Source organism: Anabas testudineus, chromosome 11 (assembly GCF_900324465.2).
Source record: "Anabas testudineus chromosome 11, fAnaTes1.2, whole genome shotgun sequence".
Taxonomy (NCBI): Eukaryota; Metazoa; Chordata; class Actinopteri; order Anabantiformes; family Anabantidae; genus Anabas; species Anabas testudineus.
Genome location: NC_046620.1, coordinates 16,233,651 through 16,261,596, shown reverse-complemented (window position 1 = coordinate 16,261,596; position 27,946 = coordinate 16,233,651). Strand labels below are relative to the sequence as shown.

Sequence of the window (27,946 nt, the reverse complement as noted above, 5' to 3'; positions counted from 1 at the left end):
CCCAGTTTTGAATGATTCACAAAAAACTGAAATGATCAGAATCATAAAATAATTTATGTTTGAAGACGTTTTATTTGGTAAAAACCCACTGATTACGTGCTCACCCTAACGCTTGCCGTGATGTGCGGTTCTTGGTTTGTTTACTGAAGTTTCAGTGTGAATGAACAGTAATATTCGGTGTGTGTGACAGCATATTTTTGTATGAATACCAGGATAAGATTTTGAAGTAGACGTAAAACACAAGTGCAACAATGGCTGAGACAATTACTTCACACTCTTAATCCAACACACCAACTACATAAATCATAATAAACAGTTTGTCGAGGCACTATATTGCTTCATTTAAAGAAAAATCTGAGAGCTTGAGACCACCACAGCTGATTAGCCCCAATCAGTTGCTTTATTCCTTTCTCTCTCCTCTTCAGTGTATTGATCCATGCAGTTCAGTAGAAGCACCATCAACAACCCTGTCTAATGGCCAATTAGGAAACTAAACGGAAAGTATCTTCAATACTGACATAAAATCTATTCAATGATTTGTTGGAATCGACTTGTCAGACTTGCCCCTAATAAATTCCAGAGGGATTTAGACAGGGGGAACAGTGAAGAGAGAGGGAGCACCTATGACATGTTTTCACATATTTGGTGCAAATCATTTTAAATGTGCATCTCAGTTCAGTAATACTGAAGAAAAGCATGGTTTAGTGCTACAGCGACTACAGTTAGCCAACTAGTGCGATGGCAGATTTAACAGTGCACCTGTGCATGTCTGGATGTGTGTGGGATTCTGTGGATGTGTTTCAGAAAAGGCAAGAGTGGGAGTACTACATCTAGCCAGCAGAGTCAGTCTCCAAAGCAGTGGAAGATATTTGCAGCTCTGACTGCATAGTTTTGGATTTTTACCAGACAGATATATCAATAGCTCTCTTTTTATGGCTCAATTCACCCACTTATATAATATTAAATTACATAAAACTACTTTTATGTGCCCTCATTTTAACATATCTGTTTCACTGCCTCATCCCTTTTACACAAATATAAAAAGGGACTGGATTTATATTTGTGTTTTTCTTAAGACTAGAATGGTTTGATGTTTCCGAAAAGAATCTTCTTTTCTTTCTAGCTATCGTGGGTCTCTCCAAAGTTAAAAAAATCTACCAGCACATCTTCAGCTCACTCACATGTTGTATTTACCAGTGGCTAGAATTTCATGGTTTTCTGCATTAATTTGTTATAAAATGTGATCTGATCTTCATCTAAGTCAAGAGTATTAACAAGTATAATGTGCCTAAAATAATAACACAAAAACATTCTGATCTTTGTCTGTCTTTATTGAGAACAACCATAAATACCTTATAGTACTAGTGGAAAAAGTATGTGAACCCTTGGAATAATGACCTCATAAAAGCTAACTGGCTTCCAGGCATTAGTATACCTGGAAGAAAATTATTTTGAGGGTCTGAACTAGAGCTACTTTGACTGACAAAAGAGAGTTTGCCCTGCATAAGAAGAAGGTGCTTGTGTGAGCCATGCCTCTGGAAAGGGTTACAAAGTGATGTCAAAGACTTTATAAATTCACCAGTCTACAGTTAGACAAACAATCTACAAATGGAGACACTGTAAGATTGTGGCTACTCTAGCAAGAAGTGGGCGACTAGTCAAAATGACCCCAAGAGCACAACGAACACTCTTTAATGAAGTAAAGAAGCAACCCTGAGTGACAGCCAAAGATATACACAGCAGTATTGGCAAAATGTTTTGTGGACTGATGAAAATAAGATTGGACTATTTGGAAAGAACACACAAAACTACATGTGGCATAAAAAAGGGAACAGCATATCATAGAAACCTCACATCAATCGTAAAGTATGGTGGAGGAAGCATCATGATTTGGGTCTGCTTTGCTGCATCAGGGCCTGGACAGCTTGCAGTGATTGAGGGAAAGAAGAATTCCCAACTGTATAAAAAAATTCGTCAGCATAATGTGAGAATGTCTGTACGTCAAATTAAACTACAAGATGGGCTACAGTGGAGTGGTGAAGTCAGAGCCCAGACCTCAACCCAATAGAGATGCTATGGAAGAACTTGAAAAGAGCAACACACATAAGATATCCAAAGAATATGACTAGAACTAAGGCAGTTCCGCAGGAAGTATGGACTAAAATTCCTCCTGAACAATGTGCCGGTCTGATCCACAGCTACAGAAAGCACCTAGTTGAGGTTATTGCTGCCAAGGGGTAGGTCAACCAGTAATTAATTCCAAGGGTTCACATACTTTTTCCACACATTATATGTGTTCATACTCCTGACTCAGATGAAGATCAGATCACATATTATGACAAATTAATGCCGAAAACCACCACCAAGGTTCGCTTACTTTTTCTTGCCATTGTATATCTGTTATATATAATGTGCATAATCCATAAACAAATACAATTGTACAGTGAGAACGATATTATACGTTTGTGGTTTCAAAGGGGAGTTGAGAAAAGAACTGTGGATAAAGCCAAGCTAGCAGTTTCCTTCTGTTTCAAGTCTTTATGCTAAACTAACTTTCTGTTCCCATTTTCATGCTTAATGCACAAGCATTAAGGTGATATAGTTCTTATCTGATTATATGAGTGTGCTTTTGTTTCAACTGGATTATTATTTCCTAATGAGAACTTCATAGTTCATAGTTTATGGATTATTCACAGGGACATTTATTAGAAAGCCAGGTTTTTAAAAGAGTTACTATGTGTTGGGCAACAAACAGAAAATATGGTTTATGTATTTTGGGTGAACCAACGCTTTAAGAAAAGCACTATAAAGATCAGTGTCAGTGTGGAACCACAGTAGTGATTAGAAACAGTAGTGTGAGTCTGTGTTTGGGCTCCTGGTGACTGCTCAGCAGCCAGTCCTCGGGCTACCCTGATGGCCAGCACTAGTCCATACTACTCCTGGGGCCCTGGGGCTTTCATGGCCATGCTGGCTCCGACCATGGCTGGATAACTCCGGTTTCTTCTGAGTCCATCAGGCCCAAATGGGGAGCCAGATCGGCGCAGCCCACCCAGAGGACCCAGCATGGGCCCAGGACTCATTGCTCTGGCCCCTGGGGCTCCAGCCACACCCAGTCGCTTTACCTTATCCAGCAGGTTGAGGTTGTGGACCGTCACGCTTACATCTGTTTGGCTTTCACAGTCTCTCCCTCTCTGCCTGCCCCTCATCCCCCTGGTCACCTCCTTCAAAATAGAACGGGCTGGTTTGGAGGCAAGGAAGTTGTCATAGGAAGGGCTCTTAAAGTCGAAGCCCGCAGAGGTTGGCACAGCTGACGCTCCCTGTCCTGTTGGGGAGTTGGGAGGGGTAGAGGGGCGCAAAGGGTCTGGGTTGGGCGCTTGGTTAGGGGTGATGGAGGTGCTCAATAAGACTCCCCCATTGCCATGACTCTGATCAAGACCCTGGCTCTGGTGATACATTGCTGCTGAGATCCCTCTCTCCTGGAGAAGGCGCACTAAACCAAGCGAGGTACTGGTGGTGCGTGTCGCATCTCTGCAGGCACATGAGAGAAACAACAGTCAACATCACATGGATTCTGCCAATTAGAACTAATGTGTCAACCTGCTGATGCGTGTCATGCAATCAACATTATTTATAAACTGCTTTAGGAAAAATGAGACATTAACAGGGCAAAAACCAGCTTTTTCCTACAATAATGAGAAGAAAATATATTTCAGGATAATGAATTCAATAGTTTAGTGGTATAAGTGAAGCCGTGCCTAAGGTTGGTAGAGGATTCAGAGGGCCTGAGACTGAGCCTGCGGGGTGTGCAGGGAGTAGCAGCAGGAGTACCCAACAGAGTGCTGGTCATCACACAGGAGGATGATCCTGGGACTGGGTTTAGACTGGGAGACAACAAAAAAAATTAAAAAGAGAATTGCAAACTTTAAAATGTGAAAAACATTATTACTGTTTTTAACAGCTTAAATTGCACCATCATGATATTTCACCATTTTAAAAGCTAAACCTCATTATCACCTTAACCTCACATGTTTAAATTGCATGTTCATATGTTACTTTTGAGTATTACTACAATACTTAAAACATTTAAAAGAGAGGAAAACTGCTTCACGTTTGTAATAAGACCCGTTTCAATATTACTGCCTTAAGCTTAAAAGCATGCTACTGTAGAAGAAGAACAGAAGAGGCTGCTTGGATGAGAGGTGAAACTGGTGCCAGTGAACAAGAACCTTTGGCATAACCGTAACCTGGATCTCCACACAGACGAACCACTGTAGAAGTTGTCTGTGAATGAATTCGGGCAGATCAAAGAGAAATTTTAAGAAACCCAAGAGGAAAGGGGCCAGAAAAAGTTCCCATTGTTCATAAACTTTACCAGAGGCAGTGTGTTGATTACCTTGGAGTGACCCTTGTCTGCTCATCAGTGGGGTGGAGGATCCGACAGGTGGTGAAGGTGTATGTAGAGCTGGTGTGGGCCATGCATTTTCCTGGGTAGTATGCAGCTGCAAGTCGCACAAATACAGACGAACATCAGAAAAGTTGAGTACGATACACTTTTGGGGTTTAAAGCGGGTGAATGTTTACATATGTGAAGTATAAATGTTCACCCAGGGCATCAGTGTTGCTGAGGTGTGGTGATGGCGATGGAGAGGGTGGTGAAGGTGGAGCGAGGCTGGGTGTCGGCTGCCCGAGGCTGGTGTCGCCGGCGCTGGAGGTGGATGGAACAGCCGGGGTCGCAGAGGCAGAGGAGGTGGGAAGATTCTGGAAGTACTGCTCGCCTGGTTCCTCCTCCTCGAGACTGCCCCATGGAAACACCTGCACACAGCATGCAACATTATTACAACTCTGTCCAAGTGTGGTTGTCATCAGAAAAAGCAGAAAAGGAAAAATAGCATCTGTTTACTCTGATCCTAACACAGACACACCTGTTCCAGCTCAAGTTCGAGGGGTCTGTAGCCCTTTGGCACGACTCCTGGCCTGGCGTCTAGAATCACACCGAGGTGAGGCTGGGCTAACTGCTGCCAGTGGTGCAGGGTGGCAGAGCCTGGTGGAGACAAATGAATAAATATTCACTGAACACTACACACCGACTACACTGACGGATATCTTCAATCACACACAAACAAGCACTTGGAATGTTTATTCCTTCACGTGTAACTTATATTTTTACTGTCGCCATTTAATGCTCTTGATGTCCAACAGCTGGCGGTGTCACTTTGTCTCAGTCTCAGTGGCTTCACAGTATGTTTATTAGCTGAAAATCATGCTGTTCATCAATAATATAATAAATGAAAAACACTGGTGCGTGGACAGAATGACAGCTGTTGCAACATAGTGGATAGAGCATTTGACACAGCAGTGATAAAAGCAAGACATGCAACTAAATGTATGCAATGAATGTTAATGTTGTCTTAATGTGTTTTTCTAATAAGAATATCCAAGGAAATAGAAAGAGAATTGTTACAGAATATGACTCAGTGATGATAAGAAAACAAAGAAAATAAAAGGCGATGAAGAACAAAGGAATAAGATTAAAAAATGAAGTGAAATGAAAAGTCAGAATGAAATGAACAGTTAGAATGAGTAGTAGTTTTTATTAGTCATCTTATCACAGAGATAGCGAGCAGTGACACAACGAACTATGTGACATCATAAAAAACAGAGGAAGTCAGTCAAATAATAAAGAGTAAATACATATGTAAAGAATAAATAAAAGAAGAAATGAGAAGGTGGAACTACAAAGAATTGTAAACAGAAGATGTTTGATTACCAGTAGACAAACAGTACAAGTTACGACCGGCAGATGGCAGCAGAGGCAACACAAACTTCAATACCTTAGTCAGAGTGATAATATTGAAGAAGACATGTATCACAAGGGGAACAATACTACGCTGCTTTGATTCTCTCTGGGTTCAAACCTTACGGCATGTTACACCTCTGAGATGTTCTCTATTAGCTGTCAAATCAAAACTTACCACCCAGTGCAGATAATTGTGTATTCATGGATAGTTATATGTAGATGATCTGAACCCCCTTCTCTTGCCCCACGGTTGCACAAACTGTAATTCTGCACATATTTTCCTTCCTGTTTGCCGTTCTGTATGGTCTACAGCCACCCCCTCGGCTGTGTGTCTTTGTAATAGCTGTGTGGAGATGCGAAGCTGCCTGACTTGTGATGGTGCATCAGAGACCAGAACGAGTTGAAGACCATGAGTGACAGGGGCCTGTCTTTCATCTCTCCTGTTCCCTTCACCTTCCTGCTCCCAGCTCGGTCTCTGGCCCACCTCCTTCCTCTCTCCCTCTCTATCCTAGCTCCCGTCTTCCTCGCCCACCCCCATCCTCCGCCTCTCTCCCTTTCACCCTCAAGAGAAGGCCCATAACAGCTCTCCCTCCTACTCTCCTTCTCCGTTCCCCAGCCCCACTTGTTCACTTTCTTTGTTCCAACTCCTCTGTGACGTTTACCTTCCCACTTCCTTACCGCCTTGCAGCTCACCCCGTGCTCTTTTTCTCCCTCACCTTCAAGTGGTTTGACAATCTGGAGTTTGTCTGGGAGGTAGGGCCCTCGCGAGGCCCACAGGTTGAGGTTGCCAAGTGACATGATGCTTTCTGAGGGGTTCAACGCGCTCTCCTGGCCGAGCGCTTCCTGCAGTCCACCATGCCCTCCTCGTCTTCGCTCTCTCTCCTCTTCAAAGAAGCGTCTCTCGCTTAGATTGTTCTGTCGGCGCAGAGACAGGCGCCGCAGAGCCAGCCGCAGATCCTCAGCCCCGGTTGCCTTCTTCTCCCTGCTCTCTGTGCTGCTGCCAGAGCAGAATTAAAGAATAAGGACAGATGGTTTTTCAATTAATGAATCTTTTAGTAAATAATGTTACATAGACTTAACTGGAGAAATAAAAAATGTTTTGTTATTATGCTCTGATCCATGCAGCAGTATAAAAACTATCCTCCGCTGTCCACTTCCTCTCTAATTTGTTAATTGCATTAGCCCACAGCTCCTCACCTATCCTGATTGGATGCCGTCTCCAGCAGGATGCTCTGTGTTCGGTTGTCAAGGGCAACACTGTCTCCAGTGATGTCACCTCCGTACACGCTGGAGTGAGGTGTGGAGAGGCCGCTTGACTGGGGCGATGTCCGAGCAGACAGAGACTGGTTGGAGCCTGGGATGTTGGCGCTGGTTGGAGTCAGTGAACGCTGACGCACTGTCTGGTTGACGTTCTTAACTGTCTCAAAAACACGCTTCCGATGGATTCTGGAAACATCAGAAACAAGAATATTACATAGTGTGTACAGTATTTTTTACTGACTATATTACACACATTTAATAAAGATGAAATTGGTAGAGATGAGCAGAACTAAAAAACTCTGTTGTATGTAAACCACACAGTCTGGTATAGTTAGTTCTATAACTCAGTCCTTAGTTCGTACTTCTGCTCCTCGCAGTCTGGATCATCCAGACTCAGCTCCTTCCTCATTGTTCCCTCAATCTCGGCTGCCAGAGAATCCTGCAACACATAAAAAATCATGAAGGAACAGGAGATCGACGTGTTCATGCACCCACAGATCCACAGTACAGTACACACATACGCACACCCCTACCATTGGGTAGAGCCCCAGAGGGTGGTAGCGTCGGGGGGTTCCTGCAGGGTAGTTTCTGTTCCTAAGGTTCTTCAGTTCCTCCTGAGCTTCATGCAGCATCTCAATGCACTCTAAATACTTCTCCTCCAACTCCTGGAGCTGTTGTACAGCAGATAATAAACTTAAGTAACCAATGACAACACTAAGACATACACAGAACAGAAAAGGATATGAACAGCTTGGCTAAGAGAGAAATGTATGATCATGAAAGCGCAGTGATGTGGACGTTACCTCGGCCGTAAGCTGCCTCTGGGCATCTTTAGCTGCCATCAGGTGTTGAGAGAGCTCCTCATTCTCCACCGCATACTACACAGACACACAGAGTTGTTAATTAGCAAAATGAGAGCATGATGCCAGTCACCTTTGAGTTGTGTCTATACATGTGTACTCACAGATTTGGCTTTCTTTTGCAGGTCTACTATCTGAGACAGGAGGTGTGTGATTTCCTCTTGTTGTCGGGAGGCATCCTCAGTTTTACGGGCCAACTCCTCCGCTATGGCAGAGATCTGGAGACTGGACAACCCTGACAGCATGGAAAAAAAAAAAGTTTAGTTCAGAGTGAGAGAAGGAAAAACAGCAACATCCGTCAAAAGCATTGGGTAAAAGGAGACCGAAAGTCTAGATGTTCACAGAAACACAGTAAGATAAGGTTCAGACTGAGATAGAAATGAATAAAAAGGAAGGACGTACTGAGTTCCTTCACACAGTCGTTGACAAGCTGCTGCTCCTTCTCTTCATATGTTTCAGTCTCTGACTTTAGATGGTTAGCCTGCACGTAGACGTCCACAATTAAACGAAATATGCCCAGTAATTTCATTTTCTTACATCATGTGTGTATATTGCTGTTGCTGTGTGTGGAGCTACCTCTGAGCGGAGAGAGAGGTTCTCCTCTTCCAGCTCTTTGAGTTTCCTCTGGAGTGTGTTGCTCACAAAGCCTCCTGAAGCTGTTTCCACTTTACTTTTCTTACCCCTTTGAATAGACAAGAGTAACCATGACAATATATATATATATATATATATATATATGTGTGTGTGTATGTATATGAATATGAGGCACTGCTTAGTAAAGAGAGGATGCTAACGTTGGGGAGCTGCTGGACTCATCCTCGCTCTCCTCAGCCGCATTGGTGTAAAACTGCAGCAGCTCATCCTTCAGGTTCAGCTCGTGGTGCAGCTGAGCCACCTGGAAGACATCAGATCCTGGTCAGGGTTTGTGTCTCTATTTGGATTTGTGTATGACAAGAAGGGATCTCTTCAAAACATACACAAGTGTATTCAATCCTGACCTTGGACATAACAGACAAAATGACACCAACTCAGCAGCTGCTTATTCCGCTTTCAACTGCATCACATCGTCGGTGTCTGATTATGTTATGTGTATGTTTGTGTGCGCACAAACCTCCTCCGTGATCTGTCCCACTTGCATCTCCAGGTAATCATTCTGTTCAGTCAGAGTGCGGTTCTTCTTAAGAAGCGACTGGCCGATCCGCGCAGCCAACTCCAAATCTCTCTCTTTCTATTTGATGGAAGACAAACGACAGTGATGACATTTATTGCTGGAAAAAGTACATTTCTTATTTTGTGAGTACATTGGTGACTGAACCATTACAGTCACCACTGTTTGTATTTTTCTGTTTATTGAGTCGTTTCCTAAAGGAACTTTCCACTCCCTCCCCAGCATATTCTAATTAATAGATACACTTAATCTCAGGTGAAGCATCCCCTCTGTTGCAGCCCCGACATTGTGATTTAGCCTGATTAAAATCTGTCCTTGTGCAGCTTTGAATTACACTGATAGACCAGACAAAAATAGAGCACCTCACCTCCTCCAACAGACGTGTGACAGCATCGATGTCATTGTAGGTCTTCGTCATCTGGCCCACTCTGTCTGCACATAGCACTGTGGAAATATAAAACACACCAACGGAATGAAAAGACTGCACTGCAAATAAGCCGTCTCCTCAACACTTCTGGTGTGATGCGTGAGCATGTACTATGGTGTGCACCCACGGTCTCATTATATAACACGGGAAGTTTAGAAAGTGGTCCTCTGAGAGGTGGCCGATGGGTCATGTTTAGGATGTAACACATTTCGTCACCACTGACATAATGTTAGCGTATGAACGAGCAGGGCAGAGTGCAAGGAGAAAAGGTTGTTTTCCATGGCGCACTACAGTTGGCTGTGCTGCCCCAGGGTAGCAGCTCTTATTGATTCTACTGTAATCAATGCCTTGCTGCACAAAGTTATTCAATACATATACATGGTAGACCTCTGTAATCCTGCAAGTATTCTAACTAACAAGAAACTATTGCTACAATTAACTTTAAAATAAATGTAGGCAACTGTGTTCAAACTGTGATCCAGTCTGTTTCTCACAGGCACAACTATACAATTTGTTTGCGTGCGTTTGTTTGTGTGTGTATGTGTAAGAGCTTAATGACAACGGAGCAAATTTAAAGTCAGCAATCTCCACGCAATTCCTGTTAATCTCCACTGCAAACCCTTTAAATTCACCTTTATATGTTGCAGAGATTCTGTAGTAGTAGGATTTCAAGCTATGTACCCTAGCTTGCACTTGTCTAGGTCCACTAAAACACATATCAAAGTTCTGGAAAGAAATTAATGCTACAATCAAACTGATTACATATCACTTTACCTTTCTTGTCCTCTTTACAGTACCACTCATCCAGCTCAAATTCATCCCCTGCTGATCCCTCCACCCTGCTCTTGCTGTCCATCTCCTCCCTGGGCTTCACGATCACTGACAAGCAGAAATGATCCAAACACTGATCCATTCACTTTCTATCACTCGCTCACTCCTACCGCTCAGCTGCTGTACAGTGAAACAGGCCTGGAGCCTAAATTACCCTCCGCCCACATGAACACCCCTGTGACTGAGTGCGAGGGAGGCGGAGAGATGACAGAAACTGCACATCCGTTTTGGGAAGAGCTGCACAGCTGCTGCTGTGATACAGCAATTTGTGATTGGACACTAGAGGGTGAAAGATGGATGACAGAGCTAATCAGAGAACGCAGGCTGCAGTTTTGGCCTCTTATTCCAGTTTACAAGTGTGGACAGAACTCTCACGTCTCTCATTTTCACCTTTCTTTCATTCTTTCACACTCATCTGTCTTCTGCTCTGCGCAAGGCTGCTCAACATCTATCTGCCTCTAGCTGCTGTTACCAGGGCAACCCTCAGCCACAAACAAACCCCCTGCACATACGCATTTTCTTTCTAGCACACTGATCATGCTGCACCTTGCACCTTACCATGACATCACCATCAGTGCCTAAACCCCTAACCCTAACTTTAGCCTTAGCCTTAAAACTAAGTCTTAAGTTGCAAGGAGCAGCCAAAATGTTATCGTGATAATGTGTCCACACAATCATAGGAAGACATGGACGTCCACACATACAGACAGGTTTTAAATGTAGTTTGTGTTAGTCTCAGGAACAATGCACAATACCTTGCTATGTGCAAACTGATTTGTCCCGTCACTTGCTGATCATTTAAATGTAAGTATAAATGTTTAAAATTACATTTAAATGACTTTAAAGTAAATTATAATATAAAAAAGTATTAACATCTTTTTTCATGTTTTATAACTACACCATAGACAATAGCATCTACTCATGAGAAACATGTGGCTGGGCTCCACCTTGTGGAGGGAGGCTACAGTCTCAGTTAGAGTAGAAAATGGACCCACTGGTGCTTTGAAAATCTGTGCCAGGAAAGACTTACCTGTATCACACAGACATCAGATGGTTTTGAAAGCAGATTAAAACAACCCTTATGTTTATAAGTTAATGGATTTAATGTTTTCATCAAAGCCTTCCAAGCACTACCTAGTAAACCAACGGGAAATGAATATGAATTGCAGCCATTTCAAATTGTTTATGTGAAAAAGCCTCTGCAGACGAGGCTGTTGTTGCTCCCCAAACCTCTTTGTCTCTGTCTATTAAGAGATGCTCTGAGACAATGTATTATGCAGAGTGGTGATATGGTTCATTTATGGACAAAGTATTGATTTTAATATTGATTGTTCTGAGTCAACCAATGGGAGAACTATGGCATGTTTTTTCTTGCGTTTCAAATGAAATATTCCACAAGGCAACTGTTCAGTACAGCCCACGTGGGGGCTTTAAATACAAATCCAGGGCCAATCAGAGATACAATGAATGGATCGCTTTAATTTGAACTGTGCGTTAGCCAGACTCACAGAAGTATTTGAGTGTCTCTTCTATCTGCTCGTAGGTCAAGTCGAGCCTGGCGTCCGGTGCGACGAGGGGAGTGTGCAGCCAGTCATCGTGGTCGTAGCCGTAGACGGTGTCAGCCCGCAAACGGTACACCGGTAACTGCTCCTCCAGAAGACTGATGATCTCAAACTCTGGCAGGTCAGTGCTGTTGCACACATCTGAATAGGACAGGAGCCAAAGAGGACATAGAAGCAGAAGGAAGAGCATGTGTGTGAAATCAGCTCATGTTATGAAGTGTACTTCAGTAATGTTCACCGCTAATGTAAATCTAAATAATTCGAAGACATGCAGGTTAACTCAGAATATGTCTCTATATGTCAGCCCTGAGATAGACTTGCTACCTGTCCAGGGTGTACCCCACCAGTCGCCCAACGAGAATTGGTTTACACATCTGTTAGTACTGACACCAATACGCACATTTACGTTTTATATATATGTATTTTTTTTTGTTGCTCATACTGGTGTACCCAACCTGAATGCAGTACTTTTACTTGCAACAAATTATTAAACTACATCTGCCTTCTCTGGATGCTTGTTTACATTAACCTGGTGGTCTTGTTAAATCAAAAACTAAAATCAAATCAGTTTTCTTACAGTAATTCCCTAAAGTTCACCCATATGCACACTCACGTACCTGTGATGGTCTCGGCGTCCCTGCATTCGGGCGGCGCAGGGTGTGTGTCAAGCTGGCTGGACTCGCCCTCGCTCACATACTGCTCTTCGTTTGTGCGCCGCCGCTGGTCGGGCTCGGGGTCTGGGTCCGGGTCCGGGTCTGGGGCCGGGGAGGCCAGCTTGACTCACCTCTCACTGATGGAGAGAAACAGGGGCCATGGGCCTCTGGAGCTGGAGCTCCACTTGGTCAGCACGTCCGCCTGACAGAGGACAGCAGACACACAACCTGGAGAGGAGAGAAGAGAGCTAAGGGACCTTTCCACAGACGTGCGTTCATACTTGTGTTGCCCTAACTCAAAGTCCACACTGATCAATGTGTCTCCCTCTTTCCCTACAGAGTCTTTAACTTAAAGTGCTCCTGCTGACTGTGCAGTGAGCTGCCTGCCAGCAAGTTGCATAAATCACAGGCGCTCATCTGCAGACACTACTTTTCATCTGCCAGGAAATGAATAAAAGGGTAGACGAGGGTTAAGAGCAACTCTTGATAATAGCATGATATAGTGAGACGTGTAAGTTAATGGATCCAGGTACGGGAAATCATTTTTCTGGTTCTCCCTATCATGGGAGATCAGTAAAACTACTGAACAGAAGAGATGTGTCTGAGAGGGCTGTTTAGGGTGTCTGCCAACATGGTAGCTGAAATCCAAAAGACAAACTTTTTAACCAACAGCCAACTCTGCAATCCACGTCACCTCATCTCCCAGTCACCCAAGTAGCCCTTCTTCATAACTACAAGTTAATGGAGGGGCACAGTAAGACTGAAGTTTGATTCTAGGCTGCCTGTGTAGAGTATGTTACTGTACTCAAGCAAAGTGACCTTGCAGCGTAGCTAGAATCAGTGTTACACTGCAGATACACGGCAGGCTGGAGTCAGCAAACGCACCACAGGTCTGCTTCACAAAATACACTTGTGTGTCAGATCAAACAGCTAGTGATGCTGCTGCTGGTGGTGGAACAGAATATAAATAGAGGCAGAAAGAAAAGTGTGCGTGCATATGCATGAGCGACGTTTGTCTTTTGAAGCCAGGTGCATGCACAGTCAGAGCTGTCGATGAATATGTTTGACCGAGATTTCTTTTTTGTTTCTATAAATAAAAAGCATGACCACACCAGTCGAGAAAGGTGAATCGTTCTGCACATGCTTGGGTCCCCGGATAGCAGCAACCACAACCTTGGGACGTCTTTCCCATTGCGGCAGTTTAAAGGAGAGTTAGCAGGAAAATGCATTTGGCCCTAAAACACCTTTTCATTAGTCATTTCCAGAATTACACCACAGATGTATGACAGATGATTTCACATTGAGACTAGCAGCATGCACATGCATGGGATTATAATGCATCCTCCCAAAACAACAGAAACCAGCTGACCCTGTGGACTAAAAGACTAAAGCATAAGCAGTCATAATAACATTGAATGTCTTAGAAGAAATGTTGGAGATAAGTCACAAAATATTACTAGTGTCGTGCAGTGAATGAGGCTGATGGCAGAGTCCCCCAGTAAATAGGCCAGGGTTCAGTCATGCATGTGGCATAAACAATGTTATTTGAATCTAGTCTGAGGGTGTGGCTTCGTCTACATCAGCTGATCGCGTCACGGATGCGGATCAGGGTGTTCATAAATGGTGCCCTTACAGTAACACAATAAATACCAAAACATCTGACACCTGACCTTATGGCGCAAGGCATCGCCCTTAAACAGTGGATTTGTGAAAAGCAGCGCAAAAGAAAGCCCCGGTACAGAGCTGTACTTACACACATAAACACACACACGGGCACACACACACACACTGGTGCTAGTGACTGATCCAGATGATGTGCTCTCTGTCAGAGATCCAAAAAAAAAAATAAAAAAAAAACGCGATAGGGAATCTGGTGCGGTTCAGTAATCCTGCACAGGGGCGATTGTCAGATTTTGCGGGTTGTCTCTCTCAGATGGAGCCGGTAGAAGGGGTCTCTGTCTCACAGTACGCAGGCCGGGCGGAGCGAGCGCACATCTCTACGATCCGGACTCAGTCTCGACGATCAAGGTCACTTTAGGTTGGTTTTCAAAGTAGATCCTGGCTCGGTCCTCTCTCCTCTTTCCCTACAGCCATCTCCCTCTGTCTCTCACTCTCCTTTGGAGCCTCCCTCGCCGCTGTCAGGACAGACAGGAACAGGGGCACAGGACCAGCGGCTGCCGCCTTCAAAATAAAATCCTCATTTACCAGAAGTTCATCTTGAAACCAAACAACCAGCGTGAGAATCTGGCTTAGAGGATCTGTACCTAATAATTAAAATGTAACATGTTTTTGAAAGCGTGTAGTCATAAAAAAGATACAGAGCAAGATATTGACCACAGTGCTAATTCCCATTAAGAATACCAAATGTATAACAATATTTATTAATAAATAATCAGTGTTTTGACTGTAACATGTAGCCTGGGTTTATTTGGACCGTCATTTGCTCATAAACTGTTTTTAATTATGAGGTGATGCTAATTTTTATCTACTTCTTTACTAACTGTCTCCCCCTTGACAGTGACATCAGGAGCACCCACATCAGGAACGGGCCACGTCCCAAGTTCCTCCTGATTTACATATCCCTTTATTACATATAGAAAGGAAGTTGCTCCTAAGTTGACCTAGAAATTTCATTTCATTAGGACAGAATTTGATTGTTTGAAAAAAGGATTAAAATTTCTTGTGGGTACAAACTTTCTTTGCTTTTCCACCCACCTTAAAACACTTTACGTAAATGTCACATAGACGATATATGGATCGTCTATAAAGAAGGAGGCCTATTTGTTTGTTATTACATATGACCTAACATATTCTACAGCAACTTAACTGTTGTGTTTTATTATGCATACACGTCTATCAGCATCTTTACATTGTAAATGTGTTTCCTCTAGTTAAACATTAAGACTAGAGATCTGCTGGGATTCCCTCCCACTTGACAAGCTGGGCTGAAGAAAGAGGATCTATTGTTTTCCAGAGATTAACTGAACATGACTCAGTCCAAATAGGCATTCCTCACCCCCTCCACTCTGGACCTGGAAGGGTTTTCATCTTCCATGCCTGTAGCTGGACAAATTCATTTGAAGGTACTGATCTGAGGACAAAATGTTAACACTAACCGAGAGGTCAGGGAGGGAACCTGGGCCAAAACGTCTACAAACAACCCGAAACAGAGCGAAAGTGAGCAAAGGGAGACCGACAGCAAGCACAAAAACCAAAGAGTTAAACAAAAGCAGACACCAAGCAAACTAAAGAGACACAAAATAAACAAAGAACAAGGACAACATGGGTTACATGACCTTATAACAAGCACATCCAGCCTGCAATGTTGGAGACAGAGGCAGCAGGCAGACTGTTTTTAGAGGTGAACCCCTGGACACCTCACTGTAAATGACTCTTCCAGCAGCAGATGGCAGCACAGGGCCTCTCTGGATACTGGCACATGGTGTTTTTTTCCCTCTCTCTCTCAAATCTATGCTGTAGGTGTTTGTGTTGTGGAGACTGTAGGGCAGCATGTGCAACTGATGTATGCATCCAGTCTCCTTTAGGTTCACAGCGCGTCAGTGGGGGTGGTGTGACGCTTGCTTGGAGTCTATTGCGGTGTTTTATTATGATGCTATTATTCCTGTAGATATGAAGGACAGTCTTCACTACACCGTGCACACTCCCAAGTGTCTATAGAGCGTGTGGGTTTCTCCAGATTTTGCGCCGTGTGGAAACAGAAGCGCATCACAGCATCACTGATACAGCCTAATTGGATTTTTCACTTTTTTTTTTTTTTTACAGCCAATTTTGCACAATGGATTTAACGAGGACAGTTTTGTATCTTGTTTTTAACTCATCAAACTGATCCAGCTTGTTTTTTTTTTAATGAACCCCTGAACCTCCGTTTTGGAGCGTATTCGTGCAGCTGCAGGGTGAGAAGTGCAAGAAGATATTCATGTTTTCTTCAGGTCGTTTTAGGATTAATGTGGCTGCACACGAGAATTGATTGAACTTGGTTTACCTCGAGAACAATACCAACTCCCCGCCGCCCCTCTTATTTATTGTCTACTGTGTATTTACACCCAGCCTCCCGCGCCTCATCCACCTGGAATCTCCACATTGGCCCATATACTGCATTTTCCAAACATGAATTTCGACCAGATCCTCGCTGCCATCGGTGGCTTCGGCAAGTATCAGAAAATCCTGTACACATGGATTTGTTTACCCCAGATCCTGCTCGCTTTTCACATGATGGTGAGCATCTTCACGGGAGCCACGCCGCCACATCGCTGCCGAGACAGCTCGAGTTCAGCGGACGGGAATCAGTCCTTCATCCCCGGTACTCTCAGTGTGAACTCCAGCCTCTCGGATGCCTCTTGCTTCTCTTCCGATGTCCTGCTGCAAAACAACTGGACCCAGCGCGTCCCGTGTGGCCATGGATGGGTGTACAGCAAGGAAACGTTTCAGAGCACCACAGTCACAGAGGTACAGTTTGATATCACTGTGGATATATCCACAGATACCCTTTAGATCTGGGGTTAAATAGTTGTTAGGTAATCCAAAAGTGATCCAAACTAGAAATATTACTTTAAATATTATGACAACATAAACTTTATTTTAACACAAATTATAACCATATATATGTTTAATATCTTGTGTATGCATGTCCCCAGTACACACTGAGATGATGAGCACTGACCTCTGGTTGCATTTCTTATGATGATCCAAAAGTGCACAAGTACATAAAGAAATGTAACAGCAGCAAAATATCACAAAGTATTAGTATTATGGCTTTAATACTGAGCATCATTATGCACAGGCACATTATTACAACTTTACAGTGTTATTATAACGTTCTCTAAACCAAGGATTGATCTTTTCAGCAAAGTTTTAAGGTCTGTGAATAAACAGTTTACATTAATACTCCACTAACAACCCCTGCACTACTTTTTTAGTGGGACCTAGTGTGCGACAAAGCTGGACTGAATAGTCTTGGTTCGTCTATCTACATGCTTGGCCTGTTGGTGGGATCAGTGATTTTTGGAGCCATGGCTGACAGGTAGGCTGTGCTGCTCTCTCTCTCTCTCTCTCTCTCTCTCTCTCTCTCTGGAGCCACATCACCACTCATTTCACACAGTCACAACACACTGTCAGATCTACAGCATCAAAGCATTGCTGCAGGGAGCAGGCACAACTGGAGTCCTTGGTGTATGGCAGTCTCGTCTAAGTAGGACAGTGGACACATTATGCTGAGTTGAAGCGCTTAAGCGAGATTGTTTCTTTTTTTACACAAATATAGGTGATATATGTGTCTTAAAAACATGAAAAAGTGAATAACTGTACATCATAAAGGTCTACTAAGTATGTGAAGCATCATTAAATGTTCATGTGACACTAAACTCTAGTATACTACTGAAATTCCTGAAGGTGCCTCAGCAGGAAGTGGCAGGTTTTTCACACTAACACTTCATACATGCCTGTATGCACCGGTCTCGCCCTTTCACAGTCACAGTGGTTCACTTATTCATGTGCTTAGAGGACACAGTCATGTCCAGTTCTTCTCTCTCTTTACGTAAGGTACGGCCGACGATTGGTCCTGCTGCTGTGCATCGCTCTTCAGACTGTGTTTGGAGTCGCCGTGGCCTTTGCGCCCAACTTCCTTGTCTATGTGATTCTTCGCTTTATAGTTGGTGCCACGATATCTGGAGTCATAATAAATGCCTTTGTACTAGGTATTAACAAAATCACAGCACATTCTGTTGAGAAGTGTTAGACTAAAATGGAAGGGAGACGACTATTCAGTTTATTAGTAGAAGCAAAAACTGGATTAAATGTATTAATGCATTAAAGGAGCTGGATAACTAACAGATTCATTAGCAGCAGTCATCTCAATTATGTCTCGTGTTTTGTGCGACCTGTATTTTCTCCGTAGGCACTGAGTGGACATGCACCAAGAGACGCATGCTAGCCGGTATCCTAACCGACTACGCCTTTGGCCTGGGCTACATGCTGCTGGCAGGTATAGCGTATCTGATCAGAGACTGGAGAAAGTTGCAACTGGCTATATCAGCACCAGGCTTCCTGCTCATCTTTTATATATGGTAGGACATTCAACTGACATCTGAACATCAGCTCCACTCGTACATTTCTTGCACATGAAGACATGAATAGCCTGTTTGTGTTTCTCATTTCCTCCCCTGCCCTTCTTTCTGGCATCCACTCTTGCCTCCCCCCCCCCCCCCCCCCCTCTGTCTGTGGTATGCTTTCTCTGTCTCCTGTCAGGGTGCTCCCTCAGTCTGCCAGATGGTTATTGACCAAGGACAGAAAAGAGGAAGCCATTGCACTCCTCCGCAAGGCTGCACTAGTTAATGGCCGGGTCTTACCTCACGCTGTACAGGTGTCTGCAGTATAATTAATTTTAATGTGAAACCAGTATTATTGTAGAGTCACGAGAAGAATTGTGTTTTTCATTTATATACTCTTTTTAATGTTGTCGACAAACCCTATGAGAGTACCAAAACCAACAACGTATTTGTCCATCTCTTAATACTTCACAACTTTGTGAAGTAAACCACAGTGCAGAACTATCAAGTTGTGTTGGTGGGCAGGATTTTATTATAGAGCATGACGAGCTGTTCTCTCCTGTCCATTATCACTTTAAACATTGGTAAAATGACTAAAGCCCACAGATGACAGGTGAGTAACACCATTACTCACAGCCACATAACAGAAAGACTTTGTTGGAGACTGTTCTTAGCTGTGGATGGTTACACATTTGGTGTACTCACCATTGTTGGTTTGGGTTTTTTCATTGGGTTTTGTGGTGATGAAAACAGTATCGCCAGACTTATTTTGGTATATGTGCGTGTTTTTGTGCACATCAGGTTGAGAAGTGTGACATTTTAGGTGGAGGTAAAGGAAGCCATTCAGCGCTGGACCTCGTACGAACGCCACAGATGAGGAAGAGGGCCATCATCTTGTTTTACCTCTGGTAGATCTTGTATATGTACATATATACTTGTACATATTCTTGTTGGTGTTTTATTTATTTACCAGAAATAATTTTACACTGTATCTATATATCGCTTCTTCTTTTCCACCAGGTTTGTGAATGTGCTGGTGTATTACGGCCTCTCGCTGGGTGTGTCCAGGTTGGGGACAAACCTCTACTTGAGCCAGTTTGTGTTCGGTGTGGTTGAGATCCCGGCTCGTTCTCTGGTGCTGCTCGTCCTACCCTGCAGTCGCAGACTCTCCCAGAGTGGATTTCTTGTGGTTGGAGGCCTCGCATGTCTCCTCATGCTTGCTGTCCCCGCAGGTAGGATGGGCACAGTGTATTTGTATTCATATTACGTGACAGTTTTATCAGTGGCACAGCTTCTCTCCTTGTGTTTCCTGTTATCCTCACTTTGTTTGTGTGCAGATCATCCTAATGTCCTGACCGGCCTTGCAATGCTAGGGAAGTTTGGTATAACTGCGTCCTTTGCTGTGATTTATGTGTACACTGCTGAGATATTCCCCACCGTGCTGCGGTGAGACACCTTTGTCTCATAATGAGTTTTATTTTCATCTCTAAGGGTAATTACAATGAAATCTTTCCCATGTGTTCCTGCAGGCAAACAGGAATAGGTATGTCCAGTATGTTTGCGAGGATGGGTGGTGTGTTAGCACCCATTATTAACATGCTTCATAACCACAGCCCTGCTACACCTCTGATCATCTTTGGTACCTCCCCTCTGCTGGGTGCTGTCCTTGCCCTAGCACTGCCTGAAACGGCAGATAGACCTCTACCTGACACAGTGGAAGACGCAGAGAACTGGGACACGAGGTACCATAGTGTGCTCTCTACTTTAACTGGCATGCAACTGTCTTTTTCCTTCAGAGTAGTGAAAAAAGCACGGTGTGTGATGGATTTAATCATTGGTTTTCTTCTTGCACATAATGAGTCACCTTGAGACCTTTGTTCAGAACACCCTTAGTCTGCCCCATGTTTTGTTCCTTGTTTGTTTCCGTGTGAAAACCCAACCTCTGTGTACAGCTCACGGTGTACAGTACTGTATGTTTTGTCTCCTGCAGCAACAACAAGAAGTGCACTGACATGTGTGAGGATATTATCCAACCAGCCAAAAGCGCAGAGGAGCAGGAGCTACGACATCCAGTGAGCCAAACATAGCTGGATTTACCAGGATGCACAGATATAGCTGTTACACAGCACAACACAAACACTATTCCATCTACCTGTAAAATGCAGGTGCATGCATGTACAACTTGTGTACCTCTTTGTGCTATTCTGATAAATTAACTGGAGAAGAAGACTTAAGCAGACTGTGTCTTCGGAATGAAGGATTCATTACATTTTGTGGATTTTATAAAATCTGTTTTATATTTTTGTGAAGTTTTCAAACCTTTTATGGAATAGCTTTGTCGAATCTTAATGCTGTGTTAAACAAGCAACTGCCTCATTTTCTATTTCATGTTAAAACAAAATAAAACTAGTGAGACTAGTATTGCATGCACTTAATATTTTGCATATTATATTTTGTTATACTTGTCAATGAGTAGTTTTGTTTGGAAAATGTGGAATGTCATTATCAGTATGTTAAGGTAAAGGGTTATTTAATAACTGAACTGTTTGTGGTTTGTTTTCTATTATAGTGAAGTATAATCAGATGTAAAATGACTTGCAATGATTACTTGAATCACTGAAATATGTATTACATTTACATTTAAGGGCTGTTAACCTGTTTACATGTATTAATGATATGTTTACTTGCATGTACCCTAAGCACAGATCATGTAATATGCAATATGATTCAGTTAAATACATTCTGAGCCATTATGATTGCATAGCATTTGTCTGTATGAAGGGGATAACCTGTTATTCCACTGCATGAACTGATTGTATGCATGTATGGTTGAATCAGATTAAACACAGAAGTCATTGAAACCATCAAATGGAAACTTTAGATTTTTATTGCATTGATTCCTGACCAGTGCATTTGAACAAATCAATTTTAAAGAACAGCAAAAAAAAACAAAACAAATCAAAACAACTTTTTACTTTTACAATTAAAATGAAGGCATTGTGCATTTGTGCCACCTTGTGAAAATTTAAACATTTTCAGATTTTGTGTTTAAGTTGTGCAGCATTTCCCCATTCACTCAGACACAATTCAAAAATAAATCTAAAATAAAAACACATAATTATCAAAATGCTCTGCTTGATGTGATAACTGATCGTTAACCCAGCCAACATTAAGTGTCATTGACAGTGGTATTAGCAGGGACCAGCTTTAAATAGTCACAAACACTACAATCTATGCTAGTGTGACGTATGTAGCATCAGTAGTGACACCACAGTTGTTATTTTCCATTGACATGAGGATGTAGCCATCATTGCCCCAGTAGGTGGACCATGAATTCTTTACCAACCAGTATGGCTTGTTGTTCATGGTACCATAACCTACTGCAAGCACAGCATGGTCCAGATCATCGGTGGTATTACCTGAAAAACACCAGACGCAAGTTTCAGTGGAAGACAGTGATTGCTGTAAAAATGTACGTGCACTTGTGCATGTAAACTCACCACAGGCAGGTTCATAGTAGACACCATGGCTGTAGAAAACAAATGACTTGTGTGAAGCATCAATACTGACAGCCACAGGCCCATTTTTATAGAGAGCCAGCTTAAGGGCCTCTGCATCTCCTGATGTCACATTGGTGTAGCTCTTGATATGTGCAGTAAGCTGGGATGAATTCACATGGCAAAATCCATTCTGCTCAGAGATGGAAACAAAAACATTTAGGGCGCACAGGGTATATTGTTCACACTCTTATCATGTAACACATTAAACAAATATCACACCACCAAAACAAAACTTGTTTTAAGTTGTTAAGACTTGTTAGGCTGGCTGAACCTACAGATCTAATCAAATACTGGAGGGAAAATGTATTAAGGTGACTTAATCTTCTTCATAGAGAGAATGACAGTAAGTGCAGACAGCTGGAATCATATTATACAGTAACTTGTAATTGTAGCAGTCTGTTTAACAAAGTCCAGCTGAGCTTTGCCGCCTCAGATAAAATGTAGAGGCATCATTTTTAACATCAGCTCACCATTCCCATATAGGCTCCGTAAGTTTCTGTTGTGGCGATGCCTCCATGTTTCATGATCCACTCGTACGCTCTCCACTCCTCTCCTCCATCGCAGCCGTTATTGCCGAAACCCCAGGAACAGTCCACCAGCATCTGCTGAGACAAAACCTGCAGGGAGCCAGTCTGAAACACAAGAGCAAATGCAGGATCAACAAACTGATCAACATGTCCTGCTCTGCATGAGTCAAAGTCAAAATTCAACACAGTTTCCAAAGCTTTGACATCTTACAGCACTACAAGAACTTTGTGACAAACTGAACTAAGAACTTGACTGAACATAAAATGACATATGCAGAACATTTGAGACGGGAATAAATTAAAACACTTTTTGCACCAGCTGTTATCCAGAGGTTGCTAGGCAGAAACTGTGAGATCCCAAAGAGACACTTTGAAAATTCCCCCCTGGGGAGTGGCTCTGTTTATGAACCTGTCTGTAGGGAAAGGGATCAGGTCACTTCCTGCTGCTGCGCTGCATGCTGCCAGAGGAACAAAGTGCTGGGGCCCCACAGCAGGACCTTCCTGGCCAAATCGAACTGGACTTGCAACAATTAGTCAAATACTTACCCACTGAAAAGATCACAAATTCACCTTTACCGCTGTGGGCTCATTAGTTTGACAAATCACTTTAACGTTCTGTGCTAAATATTTTATAATATTTTTCTACATCAAGCAGCTGATGCTCTTCCTGGTCTCCCTCATTAACATGCTTTAACCACATGCCTACTTGTTTTTCCTGAGATACTTTAAATGTTTTGACCTTTTATAGGCTGAAATATAGTTAAAAACTTAACAGGTTAATTAAAGGGGTTTATTATGATATTACAGAGAAGGTTGCTTAATAAACTTTATTTTATCTAATAACTGTACTTTTATTAAAGTGTACTGCTTCCTCTCCTCTCTAAGGAGTGTGTGTGTGTGTGTGTGTGTGTGTGTGTGTGTGTGTGTGTGTGTGTGTGTGTGTGAGAGAGAGTCAAAGAATTTGGTCACTTCAATGGGGGGGCTGTTAAACCCATAATAAAGAGGTCCAATGTTTGGGGTGAGGTGGTTGGTAACACAGGAGAAGGAATGTCTTTGAGCTTTACTGTCTGTGGGATGGAAGCAAGCCAAAGCTGACATTCACTCAGTTTTATTTATTCACACACACAGTCAAGGCTGTCACGTGAAATTGTGAATCAACTTGTGGATTTGCCCCAAGGCTGAAGGGGAGGACTTGTTGTTGGCCACAAAGACACTTTTCTTAGCCTAAATGGAGGCAAACTACAACTACACCTTCATTGAAAAGCGTCAAACATGCATTTCTGTAAAAATACACTGGCAGAGTTTAACATTTTAGACCGATATGATTCAATAATGTGACCTGCCAACTTTCATAAATATTCTTAGGAAGAGGTCTCAAATAAACTTGTTTCATACTGGCCATTTTCTTTCATATTGAAATCTAATTTAACCTCACACGCTTGACATTCATACATTTATTAGAAAGACTTTGTGAATTACATTTTTGATCCATTTGATTCGTCATATTATTCTGCCTACATGACTCACTTCCCTTCAGAGATCAGAAAAAGTTTAAACGTATATTAAAAAAGTAATGAACAGATAAACACCAAACATAAGTGCAAAGCAAAACAAGCAAATATGAATATGCGCCATGCTGAACATCTGTGGCTTCAAAGAGCATGAGAAAGAGACTCCAGCAGTTCAAAACATTTGAGTGGGGCCAGTGGCTCTAGTGAATGCTGTCTTTAATCCACTCACCTTTAGGAAGAGAGCGCCCTCTACTGCTCCAGTTGTGGCAAAGCTCCAGCAGGAGCCACAGATGGCCTGGTCCTTCACTGGGGTCACAGCGCCTGAAAGAGCAGAACTGAGGTAAAAACTGGGCATTCTGCCAGAGATACATCATCATTACATATTTATGTGTGTATATGTACCATAAAGCCTCCAGTCAATTGAATCAGGCACTTTCACTCCTCTGTACAGCATTGAGGGGAAGGGAAGCCCTTTGTTTGGGGTCTTTCCTCGTTTCCTTCCTCTCATAGTGGCCAGCTCTGACATGGTGCGATCTGATAGAGTGTTCAGAGCCAGAGAGAAGGACAGTCTATCTCTATTCTTAGAGTGGACGTACCTAAAGTAATAAGAAAACAGACCGCAGGTCACTGGAAATCCTCCGTCCGTGCTGGACTGCTATGAATCAAGGCTATTTTAATGCTGCAGAAACATAGCTATACAATATCAAACATTCATCTCACCTGAGATTATGAACAAAGACGTGCTCCCTCTCCTCATGTTCTCTTTCACTGCTGTACTGACGTTGGAACTTCTCCTTGAAGTGATTGAACATGCGCTGCGTGTGACCTGAAGCTGAGGTGTGGATGAGCTCTTTCATTGGATTGGCCAACATGTGGTGCTCCACTCCAGGACCAGGAAATCCCCCACAAGTAATCCCTATTGGAAAAAGAAAAAAAAAAAGTTTCTCATTGTCGAATCACCTAAAACCTATCAATATATTAACTTCAGCAGGGCACAAACCTTCAGGCAGTGAGAAGACCTTGGGGTCCACATGTGTGCTGAACTCCTTGTACTCCACCAAGTATTTGTCATAATGTGAGCCCAGCAATGTGTTGTATCCCATCATCTCATAATGAAGGGGTGTGGGAGGACCTTCAGTGCCATCTGTGCCTTTCTGTGAGTGGGTCACCCACAGTGTGTATGTGTTTTTCTTGTTACCCACAGTGGTGATGTTCTGCCAAACTTCACACAGAGAACCTGCGTAGTACTCCATCCTTAGGAACTAAGGGGGAAATGAAAACATAACTAAAATAAGTGTCAAGCCATGATAAAACTGTCTTTAGTGCTTGGTGGACATGACTGTTAGCAGCAGCAGCAGCAGCAGCAACAACAACAGGTGGTTTTCAGCATACGTCAACATCTAATGACAATGATATCTTTTGAGGTTTAAACATGCATGCATACACACCTGGAAGCCCTGCACATCTGGCAGGGCTGGCTGTGGTGTGACTGTCTCGTTCTTTGTTCCATTGACCTGGAAGCACTTCATCACATTCAGCTCCACCTCTGTAGTCTCAGGAGTTATTTTGTAGGAAACACCCCACTGCTGTTCTGCCCCCAACTGGTACGTCGACACCTGGCCTGTTTGTGATCAAATTGGTAGATAATACATTTGTTTCATTCTGGGCTCCTCTAAGTCAGGAGTTGAAAATATACCAGGCACATTTTCTCTGGGACCTACAGTAGAGTGATGTAATTTATCAAAAAAGCTAGAAAGAAGAGAAAGAATATTCTCCAAAGCAGGTGATGTTTTACATTTGCTCAAGTCCCAAAACATTTTTTAAAAGAAAAATTCCTAACACTCTTTACCTTATCTATATCCCTAGTCACACAAGCACTCCTCATTCCAGAGTGTAGGCCTGCTTTATAGTTTTAGTTTTTTATTTAAGCTACATTGGATGACTTGTAGCTCAGTGGGTAAAGTAGGTGCCAATAAACCCCAGGATCAGTGGTTTGACTCCTTGAAATTGGCAGAGCAAGTCTATGTTGCTGCATCTATCTATCAGTCATTGTCAAAGTCACATGAGTATGTAAGATGAGTCAACAGAAATTCACCGAAAGTACTTATTCTTTCTTTTTCACTTCTTTGTTTATGCTCTTCATGATTATGTTCCGCTCTGGACAATTTGGTCTGACACAACAGGATCTCAGTTTCAAATCACTAAATCAACCGCACAGAAAAAAAGAAGTACAGAGTCTGGTTTAAAAGAAAACATCCAGCGGTCAAGAGGCTTCTTACCATGGTAGTAGTCTATTCGGCTGGACTTTGCCGCTAGGTCTATCCAGGCTTCAAATGGCTCCTGAATCTCAGCATAAGGCAGAGAGATCACTCCTGCAAAGGAAATGCAAAACATGTAATCATCATTTAACGACTCTCAATGCTGGTGAAAAAAAGAGGAAGTCCAAAAACATAAGGTGATGTCACACTGCATACCCTTGACATGATAGCTTTTCCCAAAATTTGGAAGATTATGGACTGCTTTTCCATCTGTAGCTGGAAGAAGAAGAAAATAAACAACAGGAAGTGTTGAAAGGTGCAGGCTAAATGTAATCCAATACATGGAGTGCTAGTAATTTGAAGGCTTAACATTTGCTGCACTATATCCTCATCACATACAAAGGGATGGAATCAAATCAACTGTGCTAGTTTAGCCTATGCTGCGTTGTTGCTTTCATACGTCTGGAAGTGAAGACATTTAGCAATACATTTCTATTAGAAATTGATTAAAAGATGAATCGGCAAGTTAACCAACGACGACAAACGGGTCTTTCGAGTCTCGCCATGCTCCAACTAACACTTAGCTACTGTTTGGAATAAGTTAGCAGTAAGTTTTAGTCAGTAATGTAGCGCATGGTGTATTTTATGTTTGCCGATCTGAAAGTTAAGTGCCTAGTTTGGTCCGTCCATATTTGAGGTTGCATGTAATTTTCCGGAATAAGTTAATTAAATCTAAATTGACAGTTTTTGGCTTGAGATTCATGGAACTTGCATCTGTTAGCACGTACCAGAGGCACAAAACCAACACAATTTCCGCCATTGCGAGATTTATCACAAATAATTATTCAGCAGCTTCAGCGACAGGTTAAAATAAAATATTTATTATAACGACTGACGTCGTGTAACAGGACAGAGTTGAGAGCTAGCTTTAGCTGCTTTCCTAGCTGTTAGTTAAGTTAGCTGGAAACCTGATGAGGCTAATTGAATGTTTACTCTCACCGGCGGCAGCCCACAACAGAACAGCTGCGACGCACCAACACCGCATTATTTCTCAGGTGAGCTCAGAAACACGGGAAAGAAAAGCAGTGCAAACTACACCGAAATAACACAAATGCACATCACGCCACAGCTTCTGGTCAACGCTAGTCCAAAAAAAAAAAAACACCTATTATATCATATCCAGCAAATACAGAGTTAAAAAAAAAATCACGTCTCGACCAATCACATCGCTGCGTTAAATGTGTCCTCCAATGAGATTCGAGAGGAGGGTTTTACTGGCAGAGATGTCATGTGATTTGTGTCATGTGATTTACCTGATCAGCTGCTATAGACAGCAGGTAATGTGCAGGTACTTGAAAAGGTCAAGTCTGCATATAATGCATTGAAATTTACAGTTTTATTTATTAAAAAATCAAGAAGTGTCTCTTTTGTTCCTGTTTTCCAGTAAAGGCAGATGTATATTAATGA

At 42.7% G+C, this 27,946-nt stretch overlaps 3 protein-coding genes across 6 annotated transcripts; 1 reads left to right on the top strand and 2 right to left on the bottom strand.

The window, feature by feature from the left end:
• Positions 1 to 1,326: 1,326 nt before the first annotated feature.
• On the bottom strand, positions 1,327 to 12,684 carry LOC113155077 (trafficking kinesin-binding protein 1-like). 2 transcript variants are annotated; one of them, XM_026349585.1, is made up of 18 exons: positions 12,523 to 12,684; positions 11,852 to 12,046; positions 9,453 to 9,529; positions 9,029 to 9,145; positions 8,712 to 8,812; positions 8,494 to 8,599; positions 8,320 to 8,398; positions 8,022 to 8,152; positions 7,861 to 7,935; positions 7,591 to 7,728; positions 7,420 to 7,496; positions 6,995 to 7,243; positions 6,514 to 6,794; positions 4,923 to 5,041; positions 4,605 to 4,812; positions 4,394 to 4,499; positions 3,756 to 3,881; positions 1,327 to 3,528 (listed from the first exon to the last, which is right to left on the bottom strand). In XM_026349585.1, the coding sequence occupies exons 3-18, from the start codon at positions 9,501 to 9,503 to the stop codon at positions 2,934 to 2,936; spliced, it is 2,559 nt and encodes an 852-aa protein (XP_026205370.1). In that variant the 5' UTR covers positions 9,504 to 9,529; positions 11,852 to 12,046; positions 12,523 to 12,684; the 3' UTR covers positions 1,327 to 2,933. The 2 variants fall into 2 exon arrangements, with proteins under 2 accessions (XP_026205370.1, XP_026205372.1); XM_026349587.1 differs by having other exon boundaries at positions 6,514 to 6,791.
• A 4,002-nt stretch (positions 12,685 to 16,686) lies between these two features.
• si:dkey-166k12.1 (solute carrier family 22 member 6-B) lies at positions 16,687 to 20,710 on the top strand. The gene is made up of 10 exons (XM_026348107.1): positions 16,687 to 17,025; positions 17,496 to 17,599; positions 18,118 to 18,272; positions 18,473 to 18,641; positions 18,823 to 18,937; positions 19,425 to 19,531; positions 19,644 to 19,855; positions 19,961 to 20,069; positions 20,153 to 20,365; positions 20,614 to 20,710. The coding sequence occupies exons 1-10, from the start codon at positions 16,687 to 16,689 to the stop codon at positions 20,708 to 20,710; spliced, it is 1,620 nt and encodes a 539-aa protein (XP_026203892.1).
• A 782-nt stretch (positions 20,711 to 21,492) lies between these two features.
• On the bottom strand, positions 21,493 to 27,644 carry zgc:110239 (C1 family peptidase). 3 transcript variants are annotated; one of them, XM_026349090.1, is made up of 11 exons: positions 27,479 to 27,644; positions 26,696 to 26,755; positions 26,501 to 26,593; positions 25,670 to 25,842; positions 25,222 to 25,483; positions 24,942 to 25,137; positions 24,624 to 24,817; positions 24,451 to 24,542; positions 22,654 to 22,815; positions 22,124 to 22,313; positions 21,493 to 22,042 (listed from the first exon to the last, which is right to left on the bottom strand). In XM_026349090.1, exons 1-11 carry the CDS (start codon positions 27,522 to 27,524, stop codon positions 21,855 to 21,857), a joined length of 1,656 nt encoding a protein of 551 aa, XP_026204875.1. In that variant the 5' UTR covers positions 27,525 to 27,644; the 3' UTR covers positions 21,493 to 21,854. The 3 variants fall into 3 exon arrangements, with proteins under 3 accessions (XP_026204875.1, XP_026204877.1, XP_026204876.1); XM_026349092.1 differs by having other exon boundaries at positions 21,855 to 22,042; positions 26,696 to 26,749; XM_026349091.1 differs by lacking the exon at positions 27,479 to 27,644 and adding an exon at positions 26,873 to 27,416 and having other exon boundaries at positions 21,855 to 22,042; positions 26,696 to 26,797.
• Between the last annotated feature and the right edge of the window lie 302 nt (positions 27,645 to 27,946).

What these genes read in the sequence shown, in the direction of transcription:
- LOC113155077 (XM_026349585.1), bottom strand. Translation starts at nt 9,503, where the DNA reads ATGACGAAGACCTACAATGACATCGATGCTGTCACACGTCTGTTGGAG. An exon ending in CCAGACTGCGAGGAGCAGAA is followed by an intron (nt 7,244 to 7,419) that starts GTACGAACTAAG and finishes TGATGTTTCCAG; the next exon opens with AATCCATCGGAAGCGTGTTT. An exon ending in ACGGCATCCAATCAGGATAG is followed by an intron (nt 6,795 to 6,994) that starts GTGAGGAGCTGT and finishes CTGCTCTGGCAG; the next exon opens with CAGCACAGAGAGCAGGGAGA.
- si:dkey-166k12.1 (XM_026348107.1), top strand. Translation starts at nt 16,687, where the DNA reads ATGAATTTCGACCAGATCCTCGCTGCCATCGGTGGCTTCGGCAAGTAT. An exon ending in AATAAATGCCTTTGTACTAG is followed by an intron (nt 18,273 to 18,472) that starts GTATTAACAAAA and finishes TTTTCTCCGTAG; the next exon opens with GCACTGAGTGGACATGCACC. An exon ending in ATATTCCCCACCGTGCTGCG is followed by an intron (nt 20,070 to 20,152) that starts GTGAGACACCTT and finishes GTGTTCCTGCAG; the next exon opens with GCAAACAGGAATAGGTATGT.
- zgc:110239 (XM_026349090.1), bottom strand. Translation starts at nt 27,524, where the DNA reads ATGCGGTGTTGGTGCGTCGCAGCTGTTCTGTTGTGGGCTGCCGCCG. An exon ending in CCGAATAGACTACTACCATG is followed by an intron (nt 25,843 to 26,500) that starts GTAAGAAGCCTC and finishes GATCACAAACAG; the next exon opens with GCCAGGTGTCGACGTACCAG. An exon ending in GTCTTTGTTCATAATCTCAG is followed by an intron (nt 24,818 to 24,941) that starts GTGAGATGAATG and finishes TTATTACTTTAG; the next exon opens with GTACGTCCACTCTAAGAATA.